This window comes from Pristiophorus japonicus, chromosome 10 (genome assembly GCF_044704955.1).
Source record: "Pristiophorus japonicus isolate sPriJap1 chromosome 10, sPriJap1.hap1, whole genome shotgun sequence".
Taxonomy (NCBI): domain Eukaryota; kingdom Metazoa; phylum Chordata; class Chondrichthyes; family Pristiophoridae; genus Pristiophorus; species Pristiophorus japonicus.
This window is the reverse complement of record NC_091986.1, coordinates 219,581,474-219,605,508: the sequence shown is the minus strand read 5'-3', so window position 1 is coordinate 219,605,508 and position 24,035 is coordinate 219,581,474. Positions and strand designations below refer to the sequence as shown.

General features: G+C 46.4%; 2 protein-coding genes across 4 annotated transcripts in view; both read right to left on the bottom strand.

Moving 5' to 3' along the window:
- phox2a (paired like homeobox 2A) overlaps positions 1 to 5,129 on the bottom strand; it is a 250,471-nt gene extending 245,342 nt beyond the window's left edge. Inside the window, exon 1 of the mRNA XM_070892580.1 lies at positions 5,076 to 5,129. The gene's annotated coding sequence lies outside the window, so the exon portion shown is untranslated. The remainder of the gene's footprint in view (positions 1 to 5,075) is intronic.
- The window catches only part of clpb (ClpB family mitochondrial disaggregase), a 212,643-nt gene that overhangs the window by 1,668 nt on the left and 186,940 nt on the right, over positions 1 to 24,035 (bottom strand). For 2 of the 3 annotated variants that reach the window (XM_070892578.1, XM_070892579.1), the window contains 2 exons: positions 17,430 to 17,534; positions 5,009 to 6,051 (listed from right to left, as the gene is read on the bottom strand). In XM_070892578.1, coding sequence (XP_070748679.1) covers positions 5,809 to 6,051; positions 17,430 to 17,534 — 348 coding nt within the window. In that variant the 3' untranslated portion in view covers positions 5,009 to 5,808. Of the gene's footprint in view, positions 1 to 5,008; positions 6,052 to 17,429; positions 17,535 to 24,035 lie in introns of those variants that run through there. The other variant, XR_011595709.1, reaches the window with a different exon arrangement.

Sequence of the window (24,035 nt, the reverse complement as noted above, 5' to 3'; positions counted from 1 at the left end):
ATCAGGGGAGAGCAGCAGCAGCCAAGTTCATGGCACCGTGGCTGGCTCTGCTACACAGGAGGGCAGGAAAAAGAATGGGAGAGCGATAGTGATAAGGGATTCTATTGTAAGGGGAATAGATAGACGTTTCTGCAGCTGCAACTGAGACTCCAGGATGGTATGTTGCCTCCCTGGTGCAAGGGTCAAGGATGTCCCGGAGCGAGTGCAGGACATTTTGAAAGGGGAGGGTAAACAGCCTGTTGTCATGGTGCATATAGATACCAACGATATAAGTAAAAAACAGGATGAGGTCCTACAAGATGAATTTAGGGAGCTAGGAGCTAAATTAAAAAGTAGGACCTCAAAAGTAGTAATCTCAGGATTGCTACCAGTGCCATGTGCTAGTCAGAGTAGGAATCGCAAGAAAGCTCAGATGAATATGTGGTGGTGCAGAAGGGAGGGATTCAAATTCCTGGGACATTGGAACCGGTTCTGGTGGAGGTGGGACCAGTACAAACCGGACGTTCTGCACCTGGGCAGGACTGGAACCAATGTCCTAGGGGGAGTGTTTGCTAGTGCTGTTGGGGAGCGGTTAAACTAATATGGCAGGGGGATAGGAACTTATGCAGGGAGACAGAGGAAAGTAGAATGGGGGACAGAAGCAAAAGATAGAAAGAAGAAAAGTAAAAGTGGAGGACAGAGAAACCCAAGGCAAAAAGCAAAAAGGGTCACATTATAGCAAAATTCTAAAGGGGCAAAGTGTGTTAAAAAGACAAGCCTGAAGGCTCTGTGCCTCAATGCAAGGAGTATTCACAATAAAGTGGATGAATTAACTGCGCAGACAGCAGTTAACGAATATGATGTAATTGGCATCACGGAGACATGGCTCCAGGGTGACCAAGGCTGGGAACTCAACATCCAGGGGTATTCAACATTTAGGCAGGATAGACAGAAAGGAAAAGGAGGTGGGGTGGCGTTGCTGGTTAAAGAGGAAATTAATGCAATAGTAAGGAAAGACATTAGCTTGGATGATGTGGAATCTGTATGGGTGGAGCTACGGAATACCAAAGGGCAGAAAACGCTAGTGGGAGTTGTGCACAGACCACCAAACAGTAGTAGTGAGGTTGGGGACAGCATCAAACAAGAAATTGGGGATGCGTGCAATAAAGGTACAGCAGTTATTATGGGCGACTTTAATCTACATATTGATTGGGCTAACCAAACTGGTAGCAATGCGGTGGAGGAGGATTTCCTGGAGTGTATTAGGGATGGTTTTCTAGACCAATATGTCGAGGAGCCAACTGGAGGGCTGGCCATCCTATACTGGGTGACGTGTAACGAGAAAGGACTAATTAGCAATCTTGTTGTGCGAGGCCCCTTGGGGAAGAGTGACCATAACATGGTAGAATTCTTTATTAAGATGGAGAGTCACATGGTTAATTCAGGGACTAGGGTCATGAACTTAAGGAAAGGTAACTTCGATGGTATGACACGTGAATTGGCTAGAATAGACTGGCGAGTGATACTTAAAGGGTTGACGGTGGATAGGCAACGGCAAACATTTAAAGATCACATGGATGAACTTCAACAATTGTACATCCCTGTCTGGAGTAAAAATAAAATGGGGAAGGTGGCTCAACCATGGTTAACAAGGGAAATTAAGGATAGTGTTAAATCCAAGGAATCGGCATATAAATTGGCCAGAAAAAACAGCAAACCTGAGGACTGGGAGAATTTTATAATACAGCAGAGGAGGACAAAGGGTTTAATTAGGAGCGAGAAAATAGAGTATGAGAGGAAGCTTGCTGGGAACATACAAATTGACTGCAAAAGCTTCTATAGATATGTGAAGAGAAAAAGATTAGTGAAGACAAAGGTCCCTTGCAGCCAGATTCAGGTGAATTTATAATGGGGAACAACGAAATGGCGGACCAGTAAAACAAATACTTTGGTTCTGCCTTCACGAAGGAAGACACAAATAACCTCCTAGAAATACTAAGGGACCGAGGGTCTAGTGAGAAGGAGTAACTGAAGGAAATCCTTATTAGTCAGGAAATTGTGTTAGGGAAATTGATGGGATTGAAGGCCGATAAATCCCCAGGGCCTGATCGTCTGCATCCCAGAGTGCTTAAGGAAGTAGAAACATAGAAAATAGGTGCAGGAGTAGGCCATTCGAGCTTGCACCGCCACTCAATGAGTTTATGGCTGAACATGCAACTTCAGTACCCCATTCCTGCTTTCTCGCCATACCCTTTGATCCCCCTAGTAGTAAGGACTACATCTAACTCCTTTTTGAATATATTTAGTGAATTGGCCTCAACAACTTTCTGTGCTAGAGAATTCCACAGGTTCACCACTCTCTGGGTGAAGAAGTTTCTCCTCATCTCGGTCCTAAATGGTAGCCCTAGAAATAGTGGATGCATTGGTGATCATTTTTCCAACAGTCCATCAACTCTGGATTGGTTCCTATGGACTGGAGGGTAGCTAATGTAACACCACTTTTTAAGAAGGGAGGGAGAGAGAAAACGGGTAATTATAGACCGGTTAGCCTGACATCAGTAGTGGGGAAAATGTTGGAATCAATTATTAAAGATAAAATAGCAGCACATTTGAAAAGCAGTGACGGGATCGGTCCAAATCAGCATAGATTTATGAAAGGGAAATCCTGCTTGACAAATCTTCTGGAATTTTTTGAGTATGTAACTAGTAGAGTGGACAAGGGAGAACCGGTGGATGTGGTGTATTTGGACTTTCAAAAGGCTTTTGACAAGGTCCCACATAAGAGATTGGTGTGCAAAATTAAAGCACATGGTATTGGGGGTAATGTACTGACATGGAGAGAACTACAGTGACTTGTGGGATGCCGCAGGGCTCAGTGCTGGGACCCCAGCTATTTACAATATACATTAATGATTTGGATGAGGGAATTGAGTGTAATATCTCCAAGTTTGCAGATGACACTAAGCTGGGTGGTGGTGTGAGCTGTGAGGAAGACGCTAAAACGCCTTGGGATTAGGTTAGTTGAGTGGGCAAACGAGTGGCAGATGCAGTATAATGTGGATAAATGTGAGGTTATCCATTTTGGTGGCAAAAACACAAGGGCAGAATATTATCTGAATGGCGGCAGGTTAGGAAAAGGAGAGGTGCAACGAGACCTGGGTGTCATGGTACATCAGTCATTGAAACTGGCATGCAGGTTCAACAGGTGGTGAAGGCGGCAAATGGTATGCTAACCTTCATAGCTAGGGGATTTGAGTTTAGGAGCAGGGAGGTCTTACTGCAGTTGTACAGGGCTTTAGTGAGGCCTCATCTGGAATATTGTATGCAGTTTTGGTCTCCTAATCTGAGGAAAGACGTTCTTGCTATTGAGGGAGTGCAGTGAAGATTCACCAGATTGATTCCTGGGATGGCAGGACTGACATATGAGGAGAGACTGGATCGACTGGGCCTGTATTCACTGGAGTTTAGAAGGATGAGAGGGAATCTCATAGTACATATAAAATTCTGACGGGACTGGACAGGTTAGATGCAGGAAGAATGTTTCCGATGTTGGGAAAGTCCAGAACCATGGGACATAGTCTAAGGATTAGGGGTAAGCCATTTAGGACTGAGATGAGGAGAAATTTCTTCACTCAGAGAGTTGTTAACCTGTGGAATTCCCTGCCGCAGAGAGTTGTTGATGCCAGTTCACTGGATATATTCAAGAGGGAGTTAGATATGTCCCTTACGGCTAAAGGGATCAAGGGGTATGGAGAGAAAGCAGGAATGGAGTACTGAGGTTGAATGATCAGCCATGATCATATTGAATGGTGGTGCAGGCTCGAAGGGCCAAATGGCCTACTCCTGCACCTATTTTCTATGTTTTCTATGATATCTTGTATGCTGCCTGCAAATTTCCTCTGAGGGGAGTGCTCAATGATGTGCTTCAGGGTCTGATTAGGAGCTCCACGGTCGCATGATGGGGGAAGGCTTTAATCTTCCACCTATGGAGAAGGTGGCAGCGTCGACCATGACCGGTTCAGAGGCGGTCGATGGTTGTCCAGTGTTTGCGAGGAATGTTTGATCCTTCAGGTGGTACTACGAATTTATGGATCAAGTTGTGCGTACTCTTTAGTTTTTTTCCCAAGAATCTGGAGCTGCTGTCTACATGACTGGGTGCGATCAAGCAGGACTCATAAATAGGAGACGATTTTGGGCATGGTTTACCTCTGCGTCGCAGGAGACTTTGAAAACTTGCTTTGCTTGATGGGTGTTGATATGTGACCCTGAAATGAGCTTCCGACCACATATCCGCGGCGTCACTAAAACCACCTATTTCCACCTCCGTAACATCGCCCGTCTCCGCCCTTGCCTCAGCTCAACCCTCATCCATGCCTTGTTTGCTGAAACCCTCATCCATGCCTTTGTTACCTCTAGACTTGACTATTCCAACGCACTCCTGGAATGCCTCCCACATTCTACTCAAGTAAACTAGAGGTCATCCAAAACTCGGCAGTCCGTGTTCCAACTTGCGCCGAGTCCCGTTCCCCCATCACCCCCTGTGTTCGCTGACCTACATTGGCTCCCAGTTAAGCAACGCCTCGATTTTCATCCTTGTTTACAAATCCCTCCATGGTCATCGCCCCTCTCTATCTCTGTAATCTCCTCCAGCCCCACAACCCCCCCCCTGCCGAGATGTCTGTGCTCCTCAAATTCTGCTCTCTTTAGCATCCCTGATTATAATCGCTCAACCATTGTTGACCGTGCCTTCTGTTGCCTGGGTCCCAAGCTCTGGAACTCCCTCCCTAAACCTCTCCGCCTCTCTGCCTCCTTTAAGATGGTCCTTAAAACCTACCTCTTTGACCAAGCTTTTGGTCACCTGCTGTAATTTCTTCTTATGTGGCTCGGTGTCAAATTTAATTGTTTTGTCTTATAACACTGCTGTGAAGCGCCTCGGGACGTTTCACGTTAAAGGCGCTATATAAATGCAAGTTGTTGTTGTGCTGGTGTCTGACGGAAGGGTAAAATAACAGAGTTCCGCTTCTCTTGCTGAGTGTGTGCAGTTCCAACTGTAATTCAGGCAAACAATAAACACATTAAATTAGGTACCTGCTTACCAGCTGTAAACAGACGGCATGATTCAGTTCTCTATCTCCCCTCGGTGGGTTTTTCCGTGAAGCCAACGTGTGACCTATGCCGTCCTGACTGGCAGCTTTCATTGTCCGACTCGTGTGTCCGTGCTGACTTACAATGAGCCGCGGTAATCCTGGGTCGCACGTGGAGATTGGCAAATTTAAAAAATAAAGACGAAATCCATCAGCCGAGGGACCGGCTGGTCCCCGAACGCTCTCCTGTGACCCCTGGAACAGGAAGAGCCATTCGGCCCCTCTTACACAGGAACAGGGGAGGCCATTCAGATCCTCAAGCCTGCTCCTCTGGAAAGTGCACCTATTCGGGGAAAGGTGGGAGATACAGGGTGGGGGTTACGGTCAAATCGACAGAAAGAGACAGTTTCTTAACCGATAAGGGAATGAGGGGTTATGGGGAGCGGGCGGGGACGTGGACCTGAGTCCATGATCGGATCAGCCATGATCTTATTAAATGGCAGAGCAGGCTCGAGGATCTGTATGGCCTACTCCTGCTCCTATTTCTGATGTTCTTAAAAGAACTCGTGGACTCCGTACCCTGAGCAAGAGTGAGTGGCCAGGGAGGGGAGTGGAGAGACCAGGAACGATGGGATGGTGATTGTGGCAGGGGGGGTTGGTGCGAGTTTCTCCGCGCTACCATTTGACGGGTGATTGCGTCTAGCGTCGGCCCGAGACCTTGGGTTCTCCTGTCCGGGCGAGGGCCCTACGGCCGGTGAGCTGTCTTGTCCGCTTTGACCGGGGCCCTGATGTCCAGCCTGCGCGGCTTGCTGTCCTTCTCCACGATCTCCAGCCTGATCTTCGCGGCCTTGGGCTCGGGCTCCCCGCCCTTGCCGCCCGGCCCCCGCGCCGCCCCCGGGTCTTCCACGGCGATGCGCAGGGTGCACCCGTGGGGCAGGAGCTCCTGCTCGTAAGCTGCCGCCAGCTGGTTCACGACACGCCGCTCGACCTGGGAAAATAACACGGCGGGGAGATCAATAAAAATCCATTCGTTTTTAAAGTGTAATCACTGGATGAGGGCGTTACTGGCAAGGCACGTAATTATTGCCCAGTATGTGTGTGTGTGTGTGTGTGTGTGTGTGTGTGTGTGTGCGTGCGTGCGCGTACTAGGCCCATGCAGAACAGGTCTCCAGTTGTCTTGGACCCCCTTGCCACTGGACCAAGACCTTGCTCTGTCAAGCCCGTGTGGTAGCTGGTGTGCATCGGCCACCACACGCTTAAAGAACTCACTCCCGCATTGGCATCTTGCACCCTTTAAACTGAAATTTGGGACCTGGAACATCAGGACCCACATGGACTTATCAGTCACCTGAGTGTGGAAGCAAGTCATCCTCGACTCTGAGGGACTGCCTCTGATGATCATTGGGGGAGGGGTCAGAATTCAATTACTAGATGTGGGCGTCACTAGCAAGGTCAGCATTTATTGGCCATCATAATCGCCCTCGAGAAGGTGGTGGTGAGGAGCTGTCATTTCACAGGGCAATTACTTTATCGCAAAGGGGATGGAGTATAAAAGCAGGGAAGTCTTGCTACAGTTATACAGGGTATTGGTGAGACCACACCTGGAATACTGCGTGCAGTTTTGGTTTCCATACTTAGGATATACTTGCTTTGGAGGCAGTTCAGAGAAGGTTCACTAGGTTGATTCCGGAGGTGAGGGGGTTGACTTATGAGAAAAGGTTGAGTAGGTTGGGCCTCTACTCATTGGAATTCAGAAGAATGAGAGGTGATCTTATCGAAACGTATAAGATTATGAGGGGGCTTGACAAGATGGATGCAGAGAGGATGTTTCCACTGATGGGGGAAGACTAGAACTACGGGGCATGATCTTAGAATAAGGGGCCACCCATTTAAAACTGAGATGAGGAGGAATTTCTTCTCAGAGGGTTGTAAATCTGTGGAATTTGCTGCCTCAGAGAGCTGTGGAAGCCGGGACATTGAATAAATTTAAGACAGAGATAGAGACTTTCTTAACCGATAAGGGATTAAGAGGTTATGGGCAGGGAAGTGGACCTGAGTCCATGATCGGATGAGCCTTGATTGTATTAAATGGCGGAGCAGGCTCGAGGGGCCGTATGGCCTACTCCTGCTCCTATTTCTTATGTTCTTATGAATTAGGAGCAGGAGTAGGCCATTCAGCCCTTCGAGCCATGATTCCTTTAATACTCAAAAAGCTATCGATCTCTGTCTTGGATATATTCAAAGTCTGAGCCTCCACAGACCTCTGGGGCAGAGAATTGCAAAGATTCACCAACGCCTGAGTGAAGAAATGTATCTTAATCTGAGTTCTAAATGGCCAACCCCTTATCCTGAGACTGTGACTCCTGGTTCTAGACTCCCCAACCCGGGGGAAACACCCTCCCTGCATCTACCCTGTCAAGCCCTGTAAGAATTGTGTATGTTTCAATGTGACCACTTCTCATTCTTCTAAACTCCAGAGAATATCAGCCGAGTCTTCTCAATCTCTCCTCATAGGACAATCCCCCATCCCAGGAATCAGTCTGGTGAACCTTCGTTGCACTCCCTCTATGGCAAGTATATCCTTCCTTGGGTAAGGAGACCAAAACTGTGCACAATACTCCAGGTGTGTCCTATATAATTGCCACATTGCATATTTTTTGTAATTCAACATTATGCAAACACGTGCCATACTTGCTCTCGCTCAACCATGCATATGCGCTATATACAATTTGAAAAATACTGTGTCCTCCTTTTAAAAGTCATATACAAAGATATCCCCCAGCGCGCTGCCTTACAGTTAGCCAATCAACCAGACCGGGCAAGGGCAGCAGATTTCCTTCCCTAAAGGACATTAGTGAACCAGATGGATTTTTACGACAATCCAGTAGTTTCATGGTCACCATTACGGAAACTAGCTTTTAAAAAAAATTCCAGATTTATTTAATTAACTGAATTTAAATTCTCCAGCTGCCGTGATGGGATTCAAACTCGTATCTCCAAATCATTAGTCCAGGCCTCGGGATTACTGGTCCAGTAGTATGAGTTGGTATTACTAATCCAATGTGGTTGACTCTTCACGGCCCTCTGAAATGGCCCAGCTGTACGAAACCACTGCGACAAAGTCAGCACTGTGGGAGCACCTTCACCACACGGACTGCAGCGGTTCAAGGTGGCGGCTCACCACCACCTTCTCAAGGGGCAATTGGGGATGGGCAATAAATACTGGGCAATAAATCAGGAAATTAGAGGTGTATGTAACAAGGGTAATACAGTAATCATGGGGGACTTTAATCTACATATAGACTGGGCAAACCAAATTTGCAGTAATAGTGTGGAGGATGAATTCATGGAATGTATACAAGATAGTTTTCTAGATCAGTATGTTGAGGAACCAACTAGGGAACAAGCAACTAGGGAACAGGCTATTTTAGATCTAATACTAACCTTGTAGTAAAGAGGCCTTTAGGGAAGAGTGACCATAATAGGATAAGAATTTTATATTGAGGTTGAAGTGATTTTGTTAAATCCGAAACCAGGGTCTTAAATCTATAAACAAAGCAAACTATGTAGGTATGAGGGGCGAGTTGGCTAAGGTAGACTGGGAAATTACATTAAAAGGTATGATGGTAGACAAGCAATGGCTAGCATTTAAAGAATGAATACGTAATTTACAACAAATATACATTCCTTTAAGGCACAAAAACCCCACAGGAAAAGTGGTCCAACCGTGGCTAACAAGAGAAGTTAAAGATAATATTAGATCAAAGGAAGGGGCTTATAATATTGCCAAAAAGAGCAGTAAGCCTGAGGACTGGGAGGATTTTAGAATTCAGCAAAGGAGGACCAAGAAATTGATAAAGAAAGGGAAAATAGAATATGAGAGTAAACTAGCGAGAGACATAAAAATAGACAGCAAAAGCTTCTATAGGTATGTAAAAAGGAAAAGATTAGCAAAAGTAAATGTGGGTCCCCTACATGCTTAGACAGGAGAAATTATAAAGGGGAATAAGGAAATGGCAGTGAAATTAAACAAATACTGTATGTACATCTTCATGGAAGAAGATGCAAAAATCCTCCTGGAAATTGTGGGGAACCAAGGGTCTAGCGAGATTGAGGAACTGAAAGAATATAGTATTAGTAAAAAAAAGTGCAGGAGAAATTAATGGGACTGAAAGCCGATAAATCTCCTGGACCTGATGGCCTACATATTAGGGTTTTAAAAAAGGTGGCTATAGAGATAGTGGATGTATTGGTTGTCATCTTCCAAAATTCTGTAGATTCTAGAATGGTTCCCGTGGATTGGAAGGTAGAAAATCTAACCCCAATATTTAAGAGAGGAGGGAGAGAGAAAACGGGGAACTACAGACCAGTTAAGGGAATCGAGGGATTTGGGGATAGTGCAGGGAAGTGGAGTTGAGGTCGAAGGTCAGCCATGATCTTATTGAATGGCGGAGCAGGCTCGAGGGGCCGAATGGCCGACTCCTGTTCCTAATTCTTATGTTGCCAGCGATGCTCACATCCAGTGAACGAATAATTAAAAAAAGTAACAAAACTACTAGGCTTTTGTACCCCGATTTTTTATGTTCACCTGAGAGGACAGACTGGGCCTCGGTTTAATGTCTCATCTGAAAGCAGCATAGAGTGGCATTTGTGAGTTTGGTAAGTGGGTGAGTTTTAAGGGTTATTCTCTTTAAACCATTTGGAAGCTGTAGTAAATTGTTAGTGGCAATTGCCAGTAGCTTCTAAGTAAGTAGCAGTTTAATTTAAAGGGGAAAAGTTAAATAGTTGGGAATCTTTCAGGTTTAGGCAGAGAAAAACAAGGTAACTCTCCAGTAGGAGGCAATTAGCAGCAAGTTAAAACCAGTTCTGTAAACGACTGACCAGTAGTGAGTCATCTGACCTAGATACAGTTTAAAAAGAAGCAGCTCGTGCAGAGCACGGAGTGCAGGAGCATAGAGTGGCATTTGTGAGTTTGATAAGTGTGTGAGTTCGGGCAAATGGGGGTGGCAGGTGCTGTTTTGCCTTGTTTTTCCTACCAGTGCTGACACTAGAGCAGCTGATAAGGAGTGCGAGAGTAGGAGATGGAGGCCTAGAGACCAGCCCAACAAGTTGCAGACAAAGATAGAGGGGTGCGAAATCGAGAGGTGACGTTACAGCCAAGCTGGTAAGTGGCTGGCTGTTCGACTGGTAAGTATAACTCTCTTTTAGACTGACTTTTAGATTGGTTTAATTGGCAGCGAACTACTAAGTAGCTGTTTGGTGTTTAAGTAAATTTTAGTAAGTAAATTAATTTAAGGGTTAAGTCATGGCAGGCGAGCTCGGACCCATGTCATACTCCTGTGCTATGTGGGAAGTCAGGGACGCTTCCAGTGTCCCTGGCTACTATGTGTGCGGGAAGTGTGTCCAGCTGCAGCTCCTGACAGACCGCATGACGGCACTGGAGTTGCGGATGGACTCACTCTGGAGCATGCGCGATGCTGAGAATGTTGTGGATAGCACATTTAGTGAGTTGGTCACACCACAGGTAAGGGTTAGGACAGATAGTGAATGGGTGACCAAGAGACAAGGCAAGAGCAGGAAGGTAGTGCAGGAGTCCTCTGCGGTCATCTCCCTCCGAAACAGATATACTGTTTTGGATACTGTTGGGGGAGATGACTTACCAGGGGAAGGCACCAGCAGCCAGGTTCATGGCACCATGGGTGGCTCTGCTGCACAGAAGGGTGGGAAAAAGAGTGGGAGAGCTATAGTGATAGGGGACTCTATTGTAAGGGGAATAGATAAGCATTTCTGCGGCCGCAACCGAGACTTCAGGATGGTATGTTGCCTCCCTGGTGCAAGGGTCAAGGATGTCTTGGAGCGGCTGCAGAGCATTCTGGAGAGGGAGGGTGAACAGCCAGTTGTCGTGGTACATGTAGGTATCAACGATATAGGTAAGAAGCGGGAAGAGGTCCTACAAGCTGAATTTAGGGAGCTAGGAGTTAAATTAAAAAGTAGGACCTCAAAGGTAGTAATCTCTGGATTGCTACCAGTGCCACGTGCTAATCAGAGTAGAGGAGCAGGATACTTAGAATAAATACGTGGCTTGAGCAGTGGTGCAAGAGGGAGGGATTCAAATTCCTGGGACATTGGAACCAGTTCTGGGGGGAAGTGGGACCTGTACAAAAGGGACGGTCTGCACTTGGGCAGGACTGGAACTGATGTCCTAGGGGTAACATTTGCTAATGCAGTTCGGGAGTGTTTAAACTAATATGGCAGGGGGAATGGGAACCTATGCAGCAAGATAGGGCGAAGTAATATGGAGTCAGAAACAGATGGTAGAAAGGTAAAAAGCAATAGTGGAAGGCCGAGTAAACAAAGGCAAGAAACAAAAAGGGCCACACTACATCATAATTCTAAAAGGACAAAGGGTGTTAAAAAAACAAGCCTGATGGCTTTGTGTCTTAATGCAAGGAGTATCCGTAATAAAGTGGATGAATTAACTGTGCAAATAGATGTTAACAGATATGATGTGATTGAGATTACAGAGACGTGGCTCCAGGATGATCAGGGCTGGGAACTCAACATCCAAGGGTATTCAACATTCAGGAAGGATAGAATAAAAGGAAAAGGAGGTGGGGTAGCATTGCTGGTTAAAGAGGAGATTAATGCAATAGTTAGGAAGGACATTAGCTTGGATGATGTGGAATCTATATGGGTAGAGCTGCAGAAACCAAAGGGCAAAAAATGCTAGTGGGAGTTGTGCACAGACCTCCAAACAGTAGTAGTGATGTTGGGGAGGGCATCAAACAGGAAATTAGGGGTGCATGCAATAAAGGTGCAGCAGTTATCATGGGTGACTTTAATATGCATAGAGATTGGGCTAACCAAACTGGAAGCAATACGGTGGAGGAGGATTTCCTGGAGTGCATAAGGGATGGTTTTCTAGACCAATATGTCGAGGAACCAACTAGGAGGGAGGCCATCTTAGACTGGGTGTTGTGTAATGAGAGAGGATTAATTAGCAATCTCGTTGTGCGAGATCCCTTGAGGGAAGAGTGACCATAATATGGTGGAATTCTACATTAGGATGGAGAATGAAACAGTTAATTCAGAGACCATGGTCCAGAACTTAAAGAAGGGTAACTTTGAAGGTATGAGGCGTGAATTGGCTAGGATAGATTGGCGAATGATACTTAAGGGGTTGACTGTGGATGGGAAATGGCAGACATTTAGAGACCGCATGGATGAACCACAACAATTGTACATCCCTGTCTGGCGTAAAAATAAAAAAGGGAAGGTGGCTCAACCGTGGCTATCAAGGGAAATCAGGGATAGTATTAAAGCCAAGGAAGTGGCATACAAATTGGCCAGAAATAGCAGTGAACTCTGGAACTGGGAGAAATTTAGAACTCAGCATAGGAGGACAAAGGGTTTGATTAGGGCAGGGAAAATAGAGTACGAGAGGAAGCTTGCAGGGAACATATAGACGGACTGCAAAAATTTCTATAGATATGTAAAGAGAAAAAGGTTAGTAAAGACAAACGTAGGTCCCCTGCAGTCAGAATCAGGGGAAGTCATAACGGGGAACAAAGAAATGGCAGACCAATTGAACAAGTACTTTGGTTCGGTATTCACTAAGGAGGACACAAATAACCTTCCGGATATAAAAGGGGTCAGAGGGTCTAGTAAGAAGGAGGAACTGAGGGAAATCCTTATTAGTCAGGAAATTGTGTTGGGGAAATTGATGGGATTGAAGGCCGATAAATCCCCAGGGCCTGATGGTCTGCATCCCAGAGTACTTATGGAAGTGACCTTGGAAATAGCGGATGCATTGACAGTCATTTTCCAACATTGCATAGATTCTGGATCAGTTCCTATGGAGTGGAGGGTAGCCAATGTAACCCCACTTTTTAAAAAAGGAGGGAGAGAGAAAACAAGGAATTATAGACCGGTCAGCCTGACATTGGTAGTGGGTAAAATGATGGAATCAATTATTAAGGATGTCATAGCAGCGCATTTGGAAAGAGGTGACATGACAGGTCCAAGTCAGCATGGATTTGTGAAAGGGAAATCATGCTTGACAAATCTTCTGGAATTTTTTGAGGATGTTTCCAGTAGAGTGGACAAGAACCAGTTGATGTGGTGTATTTGGACTTTCAGAAGGCTTTCGACAAGGTCCCACACAAGAGATTAATGTGCAAAGTTGAAGCACATGGGATTGGGGGTAGTGTGCTGACGTGGATTGAGAACTGGTTGTCAGACAGGAAGCAAAGAGTAGGAGTAAATGGGTACTTTTCAGAATGGCAGGCAGTGACTAATGGGGTACCGCAAGGTTCTGTGCTGGGGCCCCAGCTGTTTACATTGTATATTAATGATTTAGACGAGAGGATTAAATGTAATATCTCCAAATTTGTGGATGACACTAAGTTGGGTGGCAGTGTGAGCTGTGAGGAGGATGCTATGAGGCTGCAGAGTGACTTGGATAGGTTAGGTGAGTGGGCAAATGCATGGCAGATGAAGTATAATGTGGATAAATGTGAGGTTATCCACTTTGGTGGTAAAAACAGAGAGACAGACTATTATCTGAATGGTGACAGATTAGGAAAAGGGGAGGTGCAACGAGACCTGGGTGTCATGGTACATCAGTCATTGAAGGTTGGCATGCAGGTACAGCAGGCGGTTAAGAAAGCAAATGGCATGTTGGCCTTCATAGCGAGGGGATTTGAGTACAGGGGCAGGGAGGTGTTACTACAGTTGTACAGGGCCTTAGTGAGGCCACACCTGGAGTATTGTGTACAGTTTTGGTCTCCTAACTTGAGGAAGGACATTCTTGCTATTGAGGGAGTGCAGCGAAGGTTCACCAGACTGATTCCCAAGATGGCGGGACTGACATATCAAGAAAGACTGCATCAACTGGGCTTGTATTCACTGGAGTTCAGAAGAATGAGAGGGGATCTCATAGAAACGTTTAAAATTCTGATGGGTTTAGACAGGTTAGATGCAGGAACAATGTTCCCAATGTTCAGGAAGTCCAGAACCAGGGGTCACAGTCTAAGGATAAGGGGTAAGCCATTTAGGACCGAGATGAGGAGAAACTTCTTTGCCCAGAGAGTGGTGAACCTGTGGAATTCTCTACCACAGAAAGTTGTTGAGGCCAATTCACTAAATATATTCAAAAATATACCCCCCAACACATTGGGCCCCACCGCTCTGTGCCGGACATGGCGCAGGACATGGAGTATAAGACGAGGCGTACTGTTTTGTCCTTGTACAAGACCTTAGTCAGGCCGCCCTTGGAATACTATGTCCAGTTTTGGTCTCCTCACATGTGGGTGATATTGAGGTTCTGGAAAGGGTGCAGAAGAGGGCTACTGTACTAATCCCAAGTCTAAAGCATCTTAGTTATCAAGATAGGCTAAAAGAGTTGGGACTCTTTACCTTAGAGCAGCGTAGACATAGGGGGTATATGACTGAGGTTTATAAAATAATGAAGGGAATAGACGGTGTTCCAGCTGACCATTTATTTCAATTAAATAAGTTAGGCAGGACCAGGGGTCACAAATTTAAGTTTATATGGGGCTAGATCTAGGTTAGATGTCAGGAGGTGGTTCTTTTCCCAGAGAACAGTAGACCTCAGGAACAAGCTGCCGTTTCATGTGGTGGATGCAGACTCACTGAATTCCTTCAACCAAAGCTGGATTTGTTTCTAGCTGCGGCGGAGATTAATTCTTACAGACGGTAGGTACTGCAGGGAATTTAATGGCCAGAGTGATTTCCTGGACTAGTTTCCATCGCCTGGATAGGTCGATGAGGAATTTCCCAGATTCTTCCCCCCAAATTTGCCCGGGGTTTTTAAATCAGTTTTTTTTGCCTCTCCCAGGAGATCGCGTGGTTTGGGGTGGGATGGGGAGTGTATATGTTGTGATACGGGGTATGGCAATTGTGTGGGACAGGCTCGATGGACCAGAGGGTCTTTACCTGTGCGTCATTGTTCGTATTGTAGGGTAGATGTAGATGCTTTCCCTTGTGGGTGAGACCATAACTAGGGGCCATCAATATAAGACAGTCACCAATAAATCCAATGGGGAATCCAGGAGAAACTTCTTCACTCAGAACATGGTGAGAATGTGGAATTCTCTGCCACAGAAAGTTGTGGAGGCCAGTTCGTTAGATATATTCAAAAGGGAGTTAGATGCGGCCCTTACGGCTAAAGGGATCAAGGGGTATGGAGGGAAAGCAGGAATGGGGTACTGAAGTTGCATTATCAGCCATGATCATATTGAATGGTGGTGCAGGCTCGAAGGGCCGAATGGCCTACTCCTGCACCTATTTTATATGTTTCTATGCTACCACAGGGAGTGTTTGAGGTGAATAGTATCGATGCATTTCAGGGGAAGCTGGATAAACACATGAGGAAGAAAGGAATAGAAGGATATGGTGATGGGATGAGATGAAGAGGGGTGGGACGAGGCTCGTGTGGAGCATAAACACCGGCACGGAGCGGTGGGGCCCAATGGCCTGTTTCTGAGCTGTAGATTCTGTGTAATACTTTGTGTAAGCCTTCAACAGAGAGATTGGGGAACCTATTGGATGGGACTTGGAACCAAATCCAACACGTTGTTAAGGTCTTCAAGTGAGGAGTGAAGATAATTGGGAAAAAGATCTGGAGTGACAGGAGTAGGCCATTAGGTCAAAAAGTCTGTTTTTTATTAGATAGATCAACCTCTCTTACCCATTGTCTTTGGCCCCCATCACACATTCCATCTCCCTCCCTGGCTACCGGATCAAATTGTTACCCAACCCTGGCATCTCAGTCGAACCTGAGCTGCGCGTTCCCACCCCATATCTTCTCTGTCACAAAGATTGCCAACTTCCAGCTCTGTTACATCATCCGCCTAAGCCTCTTGCCTCAGCCCATTTGTCGCTGGAACCCACATCCGTGCCTTTGTTACTTCCATCCTCGACTATTCCAATGCTCTCCTGGCTGGCCTCCCATCTTCCATCCTCCATGAACATCAGCTGAATCAAAGCTCGGCTGGCCCGCATCTAATCCTGTGCTCGCTGACCTACATTGGCTCCTAGTCCCGCAATGCCTCGTATTTAAAATTCTCCTGTGATTCCCTACGCACGTTTGCCCCTCCCTGTCTCGCCAACCCCCTCCAGCCCTACAATCCCCTTCCCAAACTCTCCATTCTTCTTGTGTATCCCTCCTTCCCTCTACCTCACCATTGGCGGTCGTGTCTTCTGCCACCTGGGCCCCAAGCTCTGGAATTCCCTCCCTAAACCTCCGCCGTCGTCTCCTCATTTAAGACCCTCCTTAAAACCCAACTTTTTGATCGAGTTTTTGGTCACCCCTCCTACTATCTCCTTCTTTGTTTGGGTCCCTCTTCAACACCTGCTCTGCTGCAGATTTTGAGCCTGAGGCTGAGAGACACTCCCAAGGTGTGCGATTCAGTCCTTTATCCGGGTGTACAGGATTTGATGCTAAGACTCCTCGAACCTTTTATGCCCGCCCTCCCTGCTCCACATCTGATGTATTGTACACGGAGCAGTTGTCTTTCAAACACGCTGACCCCATTACCCCAGTTACTGTACAGAGAGGAATTGAGGCCAAAGAACCAGGGGCAACATGACTTTTTTACGCAACAAGTGGTTAGGATTTGGAATGCACTGCCTGATAGTAGCTTTCAAAAGGGTATTGGATAAATAGAAACATAGAAATATAGGAGCAGTAGTAGGCCATTCGGCCCTTCGAGCCTGCACCGCCATTCAATATGATCATGGCTGATCCTCTATCTCAACACCATATTCCCGTTTTCTCCCCATACCCCTTGATGCTTTTTGTGTCTAGAAATCTATCGATCTCCTTCTTAAATATATTCAGTGACTTGGCCTCCACAGCCTTCTGTGGTAGAGAATTCCACAGGTTCACCACCCTCTGAGTGAAGAAATTTCTCCTCATCTCGGTTCTAAATTTCCTACCATGTATCCTGAGACTGTAACCCCTTGTTCTAGACAATACTTGGAGAAAATAATTGCAGGGATTATGGGGAAAGAGCGGGGGAGTGGGCCTATCTGGATTGCTCTTTGAAAGAGCAGCCGAAGACTCGATTGGCCGAATGGTCTTCTTCTGTACTATTCTACAATTCTATGACTCCCGGACCCCTCAGTTACTGCACAAAGAGGAATTGACACTCTCTAGGACCCCTGGCATGTCTAGTTCCTTATCTGGTTCACTCTCTGGCTGGGCTTAGTGTAGCTGATGAGAAGCGCGCCGTATTATTCACTCTGATGTACGACATATTCATATTTAATCTGCTTTATTTACAGAAGCTGTGATTTATCGCCGACGCTGCCCCATAATCTCACACTAGCCCCCAGCCTCACCTCGTGCTTGATGGATCTTGCCCCGTAGTGCAAATTGTATCCTTCCACCAGTACATCCATCACCTCCCGGTCCCACTGCAGGGTGATATCGTGCCGCTGCTTGGCCTGGAGGGAAATGAAAGACATTGCAGTGTTGTGCGTTTACTGGATTTACTGTGCAGCCGTCCAACAGCCCCTTCAGTCCTCCTTCAAAAAAACAAACGCAGGAGGACGTGCAAGAAGCTCCTCGGGTGATGCTGCAGTGAGTGTCGGCACAGCTATCTTAGCAGTGAGCCAACTCTCACCAGAAGGCCTCGCGTTCTAAAACCCCTCCGTGGTCTCGCTCCCTTCCCTATCTCTGCAACCTCCTCCAGCCCCACAACCCTCCGAGATCTCTGCGCTCCTCCAATTCTCGCCTCTTCCCCGATTTCCGTCACTCCACCACTGACGGCCGTGACTTCAGCTGCCTGGACCCTAAGCTCTGGAATTCCCCCTCCCCATAGACCTCTCTATCCTCTTTTTAAGATGCTCCTTAAAGCCTACCTCTTAAGTCTGAGATTGATAGATTTTTGCTTACCCCATATCCCTTAATACCTTTGGTTAAGTCGGGTATACGGAGTTAGGTCGCAGATCAGCCATGATCACACTGAATGGCGGGACAGGCTCGAGGGGCTGAATGGCCTCCTCCAGTTCCCATGTTCCTCTTTGACCAAGTTTTTTAGTCACTTGTCAAGGGCTATGGGGAACAGGCAGGAAAGTGGACTTGAGGCCAAGATCAAATCTTATTTAATGGCAGAGCAGGCTCGAGGGGCTGGTGGCAGATTTTGTCCTGTGAAGCACCTCGCAATGTTTTACTACGTTAAAGGTGTTATATAAATGCAGGTTGTTATCTGACCCCGGGTGGGGCAGCAGCAGGGGAGCTACAGTTACTCTCCGTGACCCCTGAGCTAGGCAGAAGATCAGACAGGGTTCCTGCTCCTGCTTACTCGCCCATGATTCCTGTGCGTGCAGGTGCATGTGGCTTAAACTGTGTCTGAGTAGCCACACCTCCTGCAGCACCTCCCAAACCCGCGACCTCTACTGGACAAGGGCAGCATGTGCATGGGAACACCGTCACCTCCAAGCTCCCCTCCGAGTCTCACACACCATTGCCACTTGGGACATACAACAGCCGTCCCTTCATCGTCGCTGGGTCAAAACCCCTCCCTAACAGCACTGTGTGAGCACCTTCAGCACACGGACTGCAGCAGTTCAAGAAGGCGGCAACTCACCACCTCCTTCTCAAGGGTGATTAGGGATGGGCAATAAATGCCGGCTTTTCCAGTGATGCCAAAATCTCAAGAATGGATAAAAAAATACACCTGTGGCTAGTCAGCAGCCCTTGGCTCCATAGGGAGATGGTGGAAGCGGTTAGCGTTGATTCATTCAAACAACAACAACAACTTGTATTTATATAGCACCTTTAATGTAGTAAAACGTCCCAAGGAGTGTTATAAGACAAAAAAAATTTCACGCCGAGCCAGATTAGAAGAAATTATAGCAGGTGACCAAAAGCTTGGTCAAAGAGGGAGGTTTTAAGGAGCATCTTGAAGGAGGAAGGAGAGGTAGAGAGGTGGAGAGGTTTAGGCAGGGAGTTCCAGAGCTTGGGGCCCAGGCAACAGAAAGCACGGCCACCGATGGTTGAGCAATTATGATCCGGGATGCTCAAATGCAAATTAGGCAAGATATCTTTGCAGAAAATAACATTTGGGGACACAGTATACAAGTAATTTAAAGCACGGGGATCAGGCAGGAATGTCGAGCTGATGTGGAAGTTCAGCCATGATCCTATTGAACATAAGAAATAGGAGCAGGAGTCAGTCATTTGGCCCCTCGAGCTTGCTCCGCCATTCAATAAGATCATGGCTGATCTGATCATGGACTCAGCTCCACTTCCCTGCCCGCTCCCCATAACCTTTGACTCCCTTATCGCTCAAAAATCTGTCTATCTCCGCCTTAAATATATTCAATGACCCAGCCTCCACAGCTCTCTGAGGCAGCGAATTCCACAGATTTACAACCCTCAGAGAGAAGAAATTTCTCCTCATCTCAGTTTTAAATGGGCGGCCCCTTATTCTAAGACTATGTCCCCTAGTTTTATTTTCCCCTATAAGTGGAAATATCCTCTCTGCATCCACCTTGTCGAGCCCCTCATTATCTTATAAGTTTCAATAAGATCACCTCTCATTCTTCTGGACTCCCAATGAGTAGAGGCCCAACCTGTTCAACCTATCTTCATAAGTCAACCCCCTCATCTCCGGAATCAACCGAGTGAACCTTCTCTGAACAGCCTCCAATGCAAGTATATCCTTCCTTAAATACGGAGACCAAAACTGCACGCAGTACTCCAGGTGTGGCCTCACCAATACCCTGTACAGTTGTAGCAGGACTTCTCTACTTTTATACTCTATCCCCCCTTGCAATAAAGGCCAACATTCCATTTGCCTTATTAAATGGCGGAGCAAGCTCGATGGCCGTATGGCTTACTCCTGCTCCTATTTTTTATATTCTTACGACATGTGGTGAGTGTCACGAGCTCGGGAGGAACAGGGGACGTTGGATCTGTGGTTCCCCAAACTCTCCACCACTTCCTCGCCTCATGTTTGGGTCTGTTGTAGATTCATTGATAGAGTTTGATCGCTGTGATTGGTCAACAACTACAGTATATAGTTGGAATGTGCGACTACCAGGATGGGAGAAGGCAAACTAGATGGCTCTTGGGTCTATTTCCATCTAGTAATATCTAGGTTCCTAAGCAGGTGCGTTGATGCAGCGAGTTGTTGTGATCTGGAAAGTACTGCCTAAAAGGGCGGTGGGAGCAAATTCAATAACTTTCAAAAGGGAATTGGATAAATACTTGAAAAGGAGAAATGTGCCGGGCTGTGGGGAAAGAGCAGGGGGAGGAGTGGGACTGATTGGATCGCTCTGTCACAGAGCCGGCATGGGCTCGATGGGCCGAATGGCCTCCTCCTGTGTCGTATGATTCTATAAAGAAAACTTCTCAGTGAGGTTCACAGGTGCAGGAAGAGGAAGACAAGAACTCTTTGTTGATTCATTTGTGGGCGTCGCTGGCAAGGCCGGCATTTATTGCCCATTCACAAGAGGCCTGTATTCATTAGAGTTTAGAAGAATGAGAGGGGATCGCATTGAAACGTATAAAATTCTGACCGGGTTGGACAGACTGGATGCGGGGAGGATGTTTCCCCGGGCTGGGAAGTCTAGAACAAGGGGTCACAGTCTCAGGATACGGGGTAGGAAATTTAGGACCGAGATGAGGAGAAATGTTTTCACTCAGAGGGGGGTGAACCTGTGGAATTCTCTACCACAGAGGGCTGTGGAGGCCAAGTCACTGAATATATTTAAGAGGGAGATAGATAGATTTCTAGACACAAAAGGCATCAAAAGGAGGCAAACAAAAAGCAGGAAACTATAGACCAGTGGTTGGGAAAATGTTGGAGTCCATTATTAAAGAAGCAGTAGCAGGACATTCGGAAAAGTTAATTTGGTCAGGCAGAGTCAGCATGGATTTATGAAGGGGAAGTCATGTTTGACAAATTTGCTGGAGTTCTTTGAGGATGTAATGAACAGGATGGATAAAGGGGAACCAGTGGATGTGGTGTATTTGACAAGGTGCCATATAAAAGGTTACTGCACAAGATAAAAGTTCACGGGGTTGGGGGTAATATATTAGCATGGATAGAGGATTGGCTAACTAACAGAAAACAGAGAGTCGGGATAAATGGTTCATTCTTGGTATGGCAATCAGTAACTAGTGGGGTGCCGCAGGGATCAGTGCTGGAACCCCAACTAGTTAGAATCTATATTAATGACTTGGAAGAAGGGACTGAGTGTAACGTAGCCAAGTTTGCTGACGATACAAAGATGGGAGGAAAAGCAATGTGTGAGGAGGACACAAAAAACCTGCAAAAGGACATAGACAGGCTAAGTGAGTGGGCAAAAAATTGTCAGATGGAGTATAATGTTGCAAAGTGTAAGGTCAAGCACTTTGGCAGAAAAAAAATCAAAGAGCAAGATATTAATTAAATGGAGAAAAATTGCAAAGTGCCGCAGTACAGCAGGACCTGGGGGTACTTGTGCACAAAACACAAAAGGTTAGTATGCAGGTACAGCAAGTGATCAGGAAGGCCAAAGGAATCTTGGCTTTTATTACAAAGGGGATGGAGTGTAAACGCAGGGAAGTCTTGCTGCAGTTATACAGGGTATTGGTGAGGCCACACCTGGAATACTGCGTGCAGTTTTGGTTTCCATATTTACGAAAGGATATACTTGCTTTGGAGGCAGTTTAGAGAAGGTTCACTCGGTTGATTCCGGAGATGAGGGGGTTGACTTATGAGGAAAGATTGAGTAGGTTGGGCCTCTACTCAATGGAATTCAGAAAAATGAAAGGTGAACTTATCGAAACATAAGATTATGAGGGGGCTTGATGAGGTGGATGCAGAGAGGATGTTTCCACTGATGAGGGAGACGAGAACTAGGGGGCATGATCTTAGAATAAGGGGCCGCCCATTTAAAACTGAGATGAGGAGAAATTTCTTCTCTGAGGGTTGTAAATCTGTGGAATTCGCTGCCTCAGAGAGCTGTGGAAGCTGGGGCACTGAATAAATTTAAGACAGAAAGAGACAGTTTCTTAACCAATAAGGAATAAGGGGTTATGGGGAGCAGGCAGGGAAGTGGAGCTGAATCCATGATCGGATCAGCCATGATCGTATTAAATGGCGGAGCAGGCTCGAGGGGCCGTATGGCCTACTCCTGCTACTATTTCTTATGTTCTTATGTATGGGGAAAAAGCAGGAATATGGTGTTGAGATAGAGGATCAACCATGATCATGTTGAATGGCGGTGGAGACTCGAAGGGCCGAATGGCCTGCTACTGCTCCTATTTTCTATGTTTCTATTCCTGACTGCCCTTGAGAAGGTGATGGTGAAACAACTGAGTGTCTCTCTGGGCCATTTCAGAGGGCCGTTAAGAGTCAACCACATTGCTGTGGGTCTGGAGTCACATATAGTCCAGACCGGGTAAGAGCGCCTTCCCTACAAGACATTCGTGAACCAGATGTGATTTTACGACAATCCGATAGTTTCATGGTCACCATTACTGATACTAGCTTTTTAATTCCAGATTTATTGAATTAATTAATTTAATTGATGCCGTGGTGACATGTGGTGATCTGAGGGTACTTGTGCATGAAACACAAAAGGTTAGTATGCACTTACAGCAAGTGATCAGGAAGGCCAATGGTATCTTTATTGCAAAGGGGATGGAGTATAAAAGCAGGGAAGTCTTGCTACAGTTGTACAGGGTATTGTTGAGGCCACACATGGAATACTGCGTGCAGTTTTGGTTTCCATATTTACGAAAGGATATACTTGCTTTGGAGGCAGTTCAGAGAAGGTTAACTAGGTTGATTCTGGGGATAAGGGGGTCGACTTATGAGGAAAGGTTGAGTAGGTTGGGCCTCTACTCATTGGAGTTCAGAAGAATGAGAGGTGATCTTATCGAAACGTATAAGATTATGAGGGGCCTTGATAAGGTGGATGCAGAGAGGATGTTTCCACTGATGGGGGAGACTAGAACTAGAGGGCATGATCTTAGAATAAGGGGCCGCCCATTTAAAACTGAGATGAGGAAGAATTTCTTCTCTGAGGGTTGTAAATCTGTGGAATTTGCTGCCTCAGAGAGCTGTGGAAGCCGGGACATTGAATACATTTAAGACAGAAATAGACAGTTTCTTGAGCGACAAGGGGATAAGGGGTTATGGGGAGTGGGCAGGGAAGTGGACCTGAGTCCATGATTGGATCAGCCATGATCGTATTAAATGGCGGAGCAGGCTCGAGGGGCGTATGACCGACTCCTGCTCCTATTTCTTATGTTCTTATATCTCCAGGCCTCTATGTTACCGTACCCCTAAACTTAATGAAGGCTGTGAGGGTGAAGGCACAGTGAAGGAATGACCACTGATGTTGGGATGAATTATAAATACTTATTCTGTTGAATTTGTTTTGTCTTGTTTAGCTATTGTTCTCGATTTGTGCACAGTGCTCTCAGCATACTATAAACTGACTCACAGAGACACTCCAACGTCAACTTTCTAAAGGGAGCTGGATAAACGGTGCAATTTTAAAGGGGGCGCATGAGGAGGGACCTTGGGATGTTTGTGCACAAATCTTTGAAGGTGGCAGGCCAGGTTAACAAAGCAGTTCATAGAATCAGAGAAATTTACAACACGGAAGGAGACCATTTCGGCCCATCGTGTCCACGCCGGCCGACCAAGAGCTATCCAGCCTAATCCCACTTTCCAGCTCTTGGTCCGTAGCCCTGCAGGTTACGACACTTCAAGTGCACATCCAAGTACTTTTTCAATGCGATGAGGGTTTCAGACAGTGAGTTCCAGACCTCCACCTCCCTGTGGGTGAAAATAATTCCCCCTCAAATCCCCTCTAAACCTCCTACCAATGATTTTCAATCTATGTCTCCTGGTTATTGACCCTTCTGTTAAACATAGAAAATAGGTGCAGGAGTAGACCATTCGGCCCTTTGAGCCTGCACCACCATTCAATAAGATCATG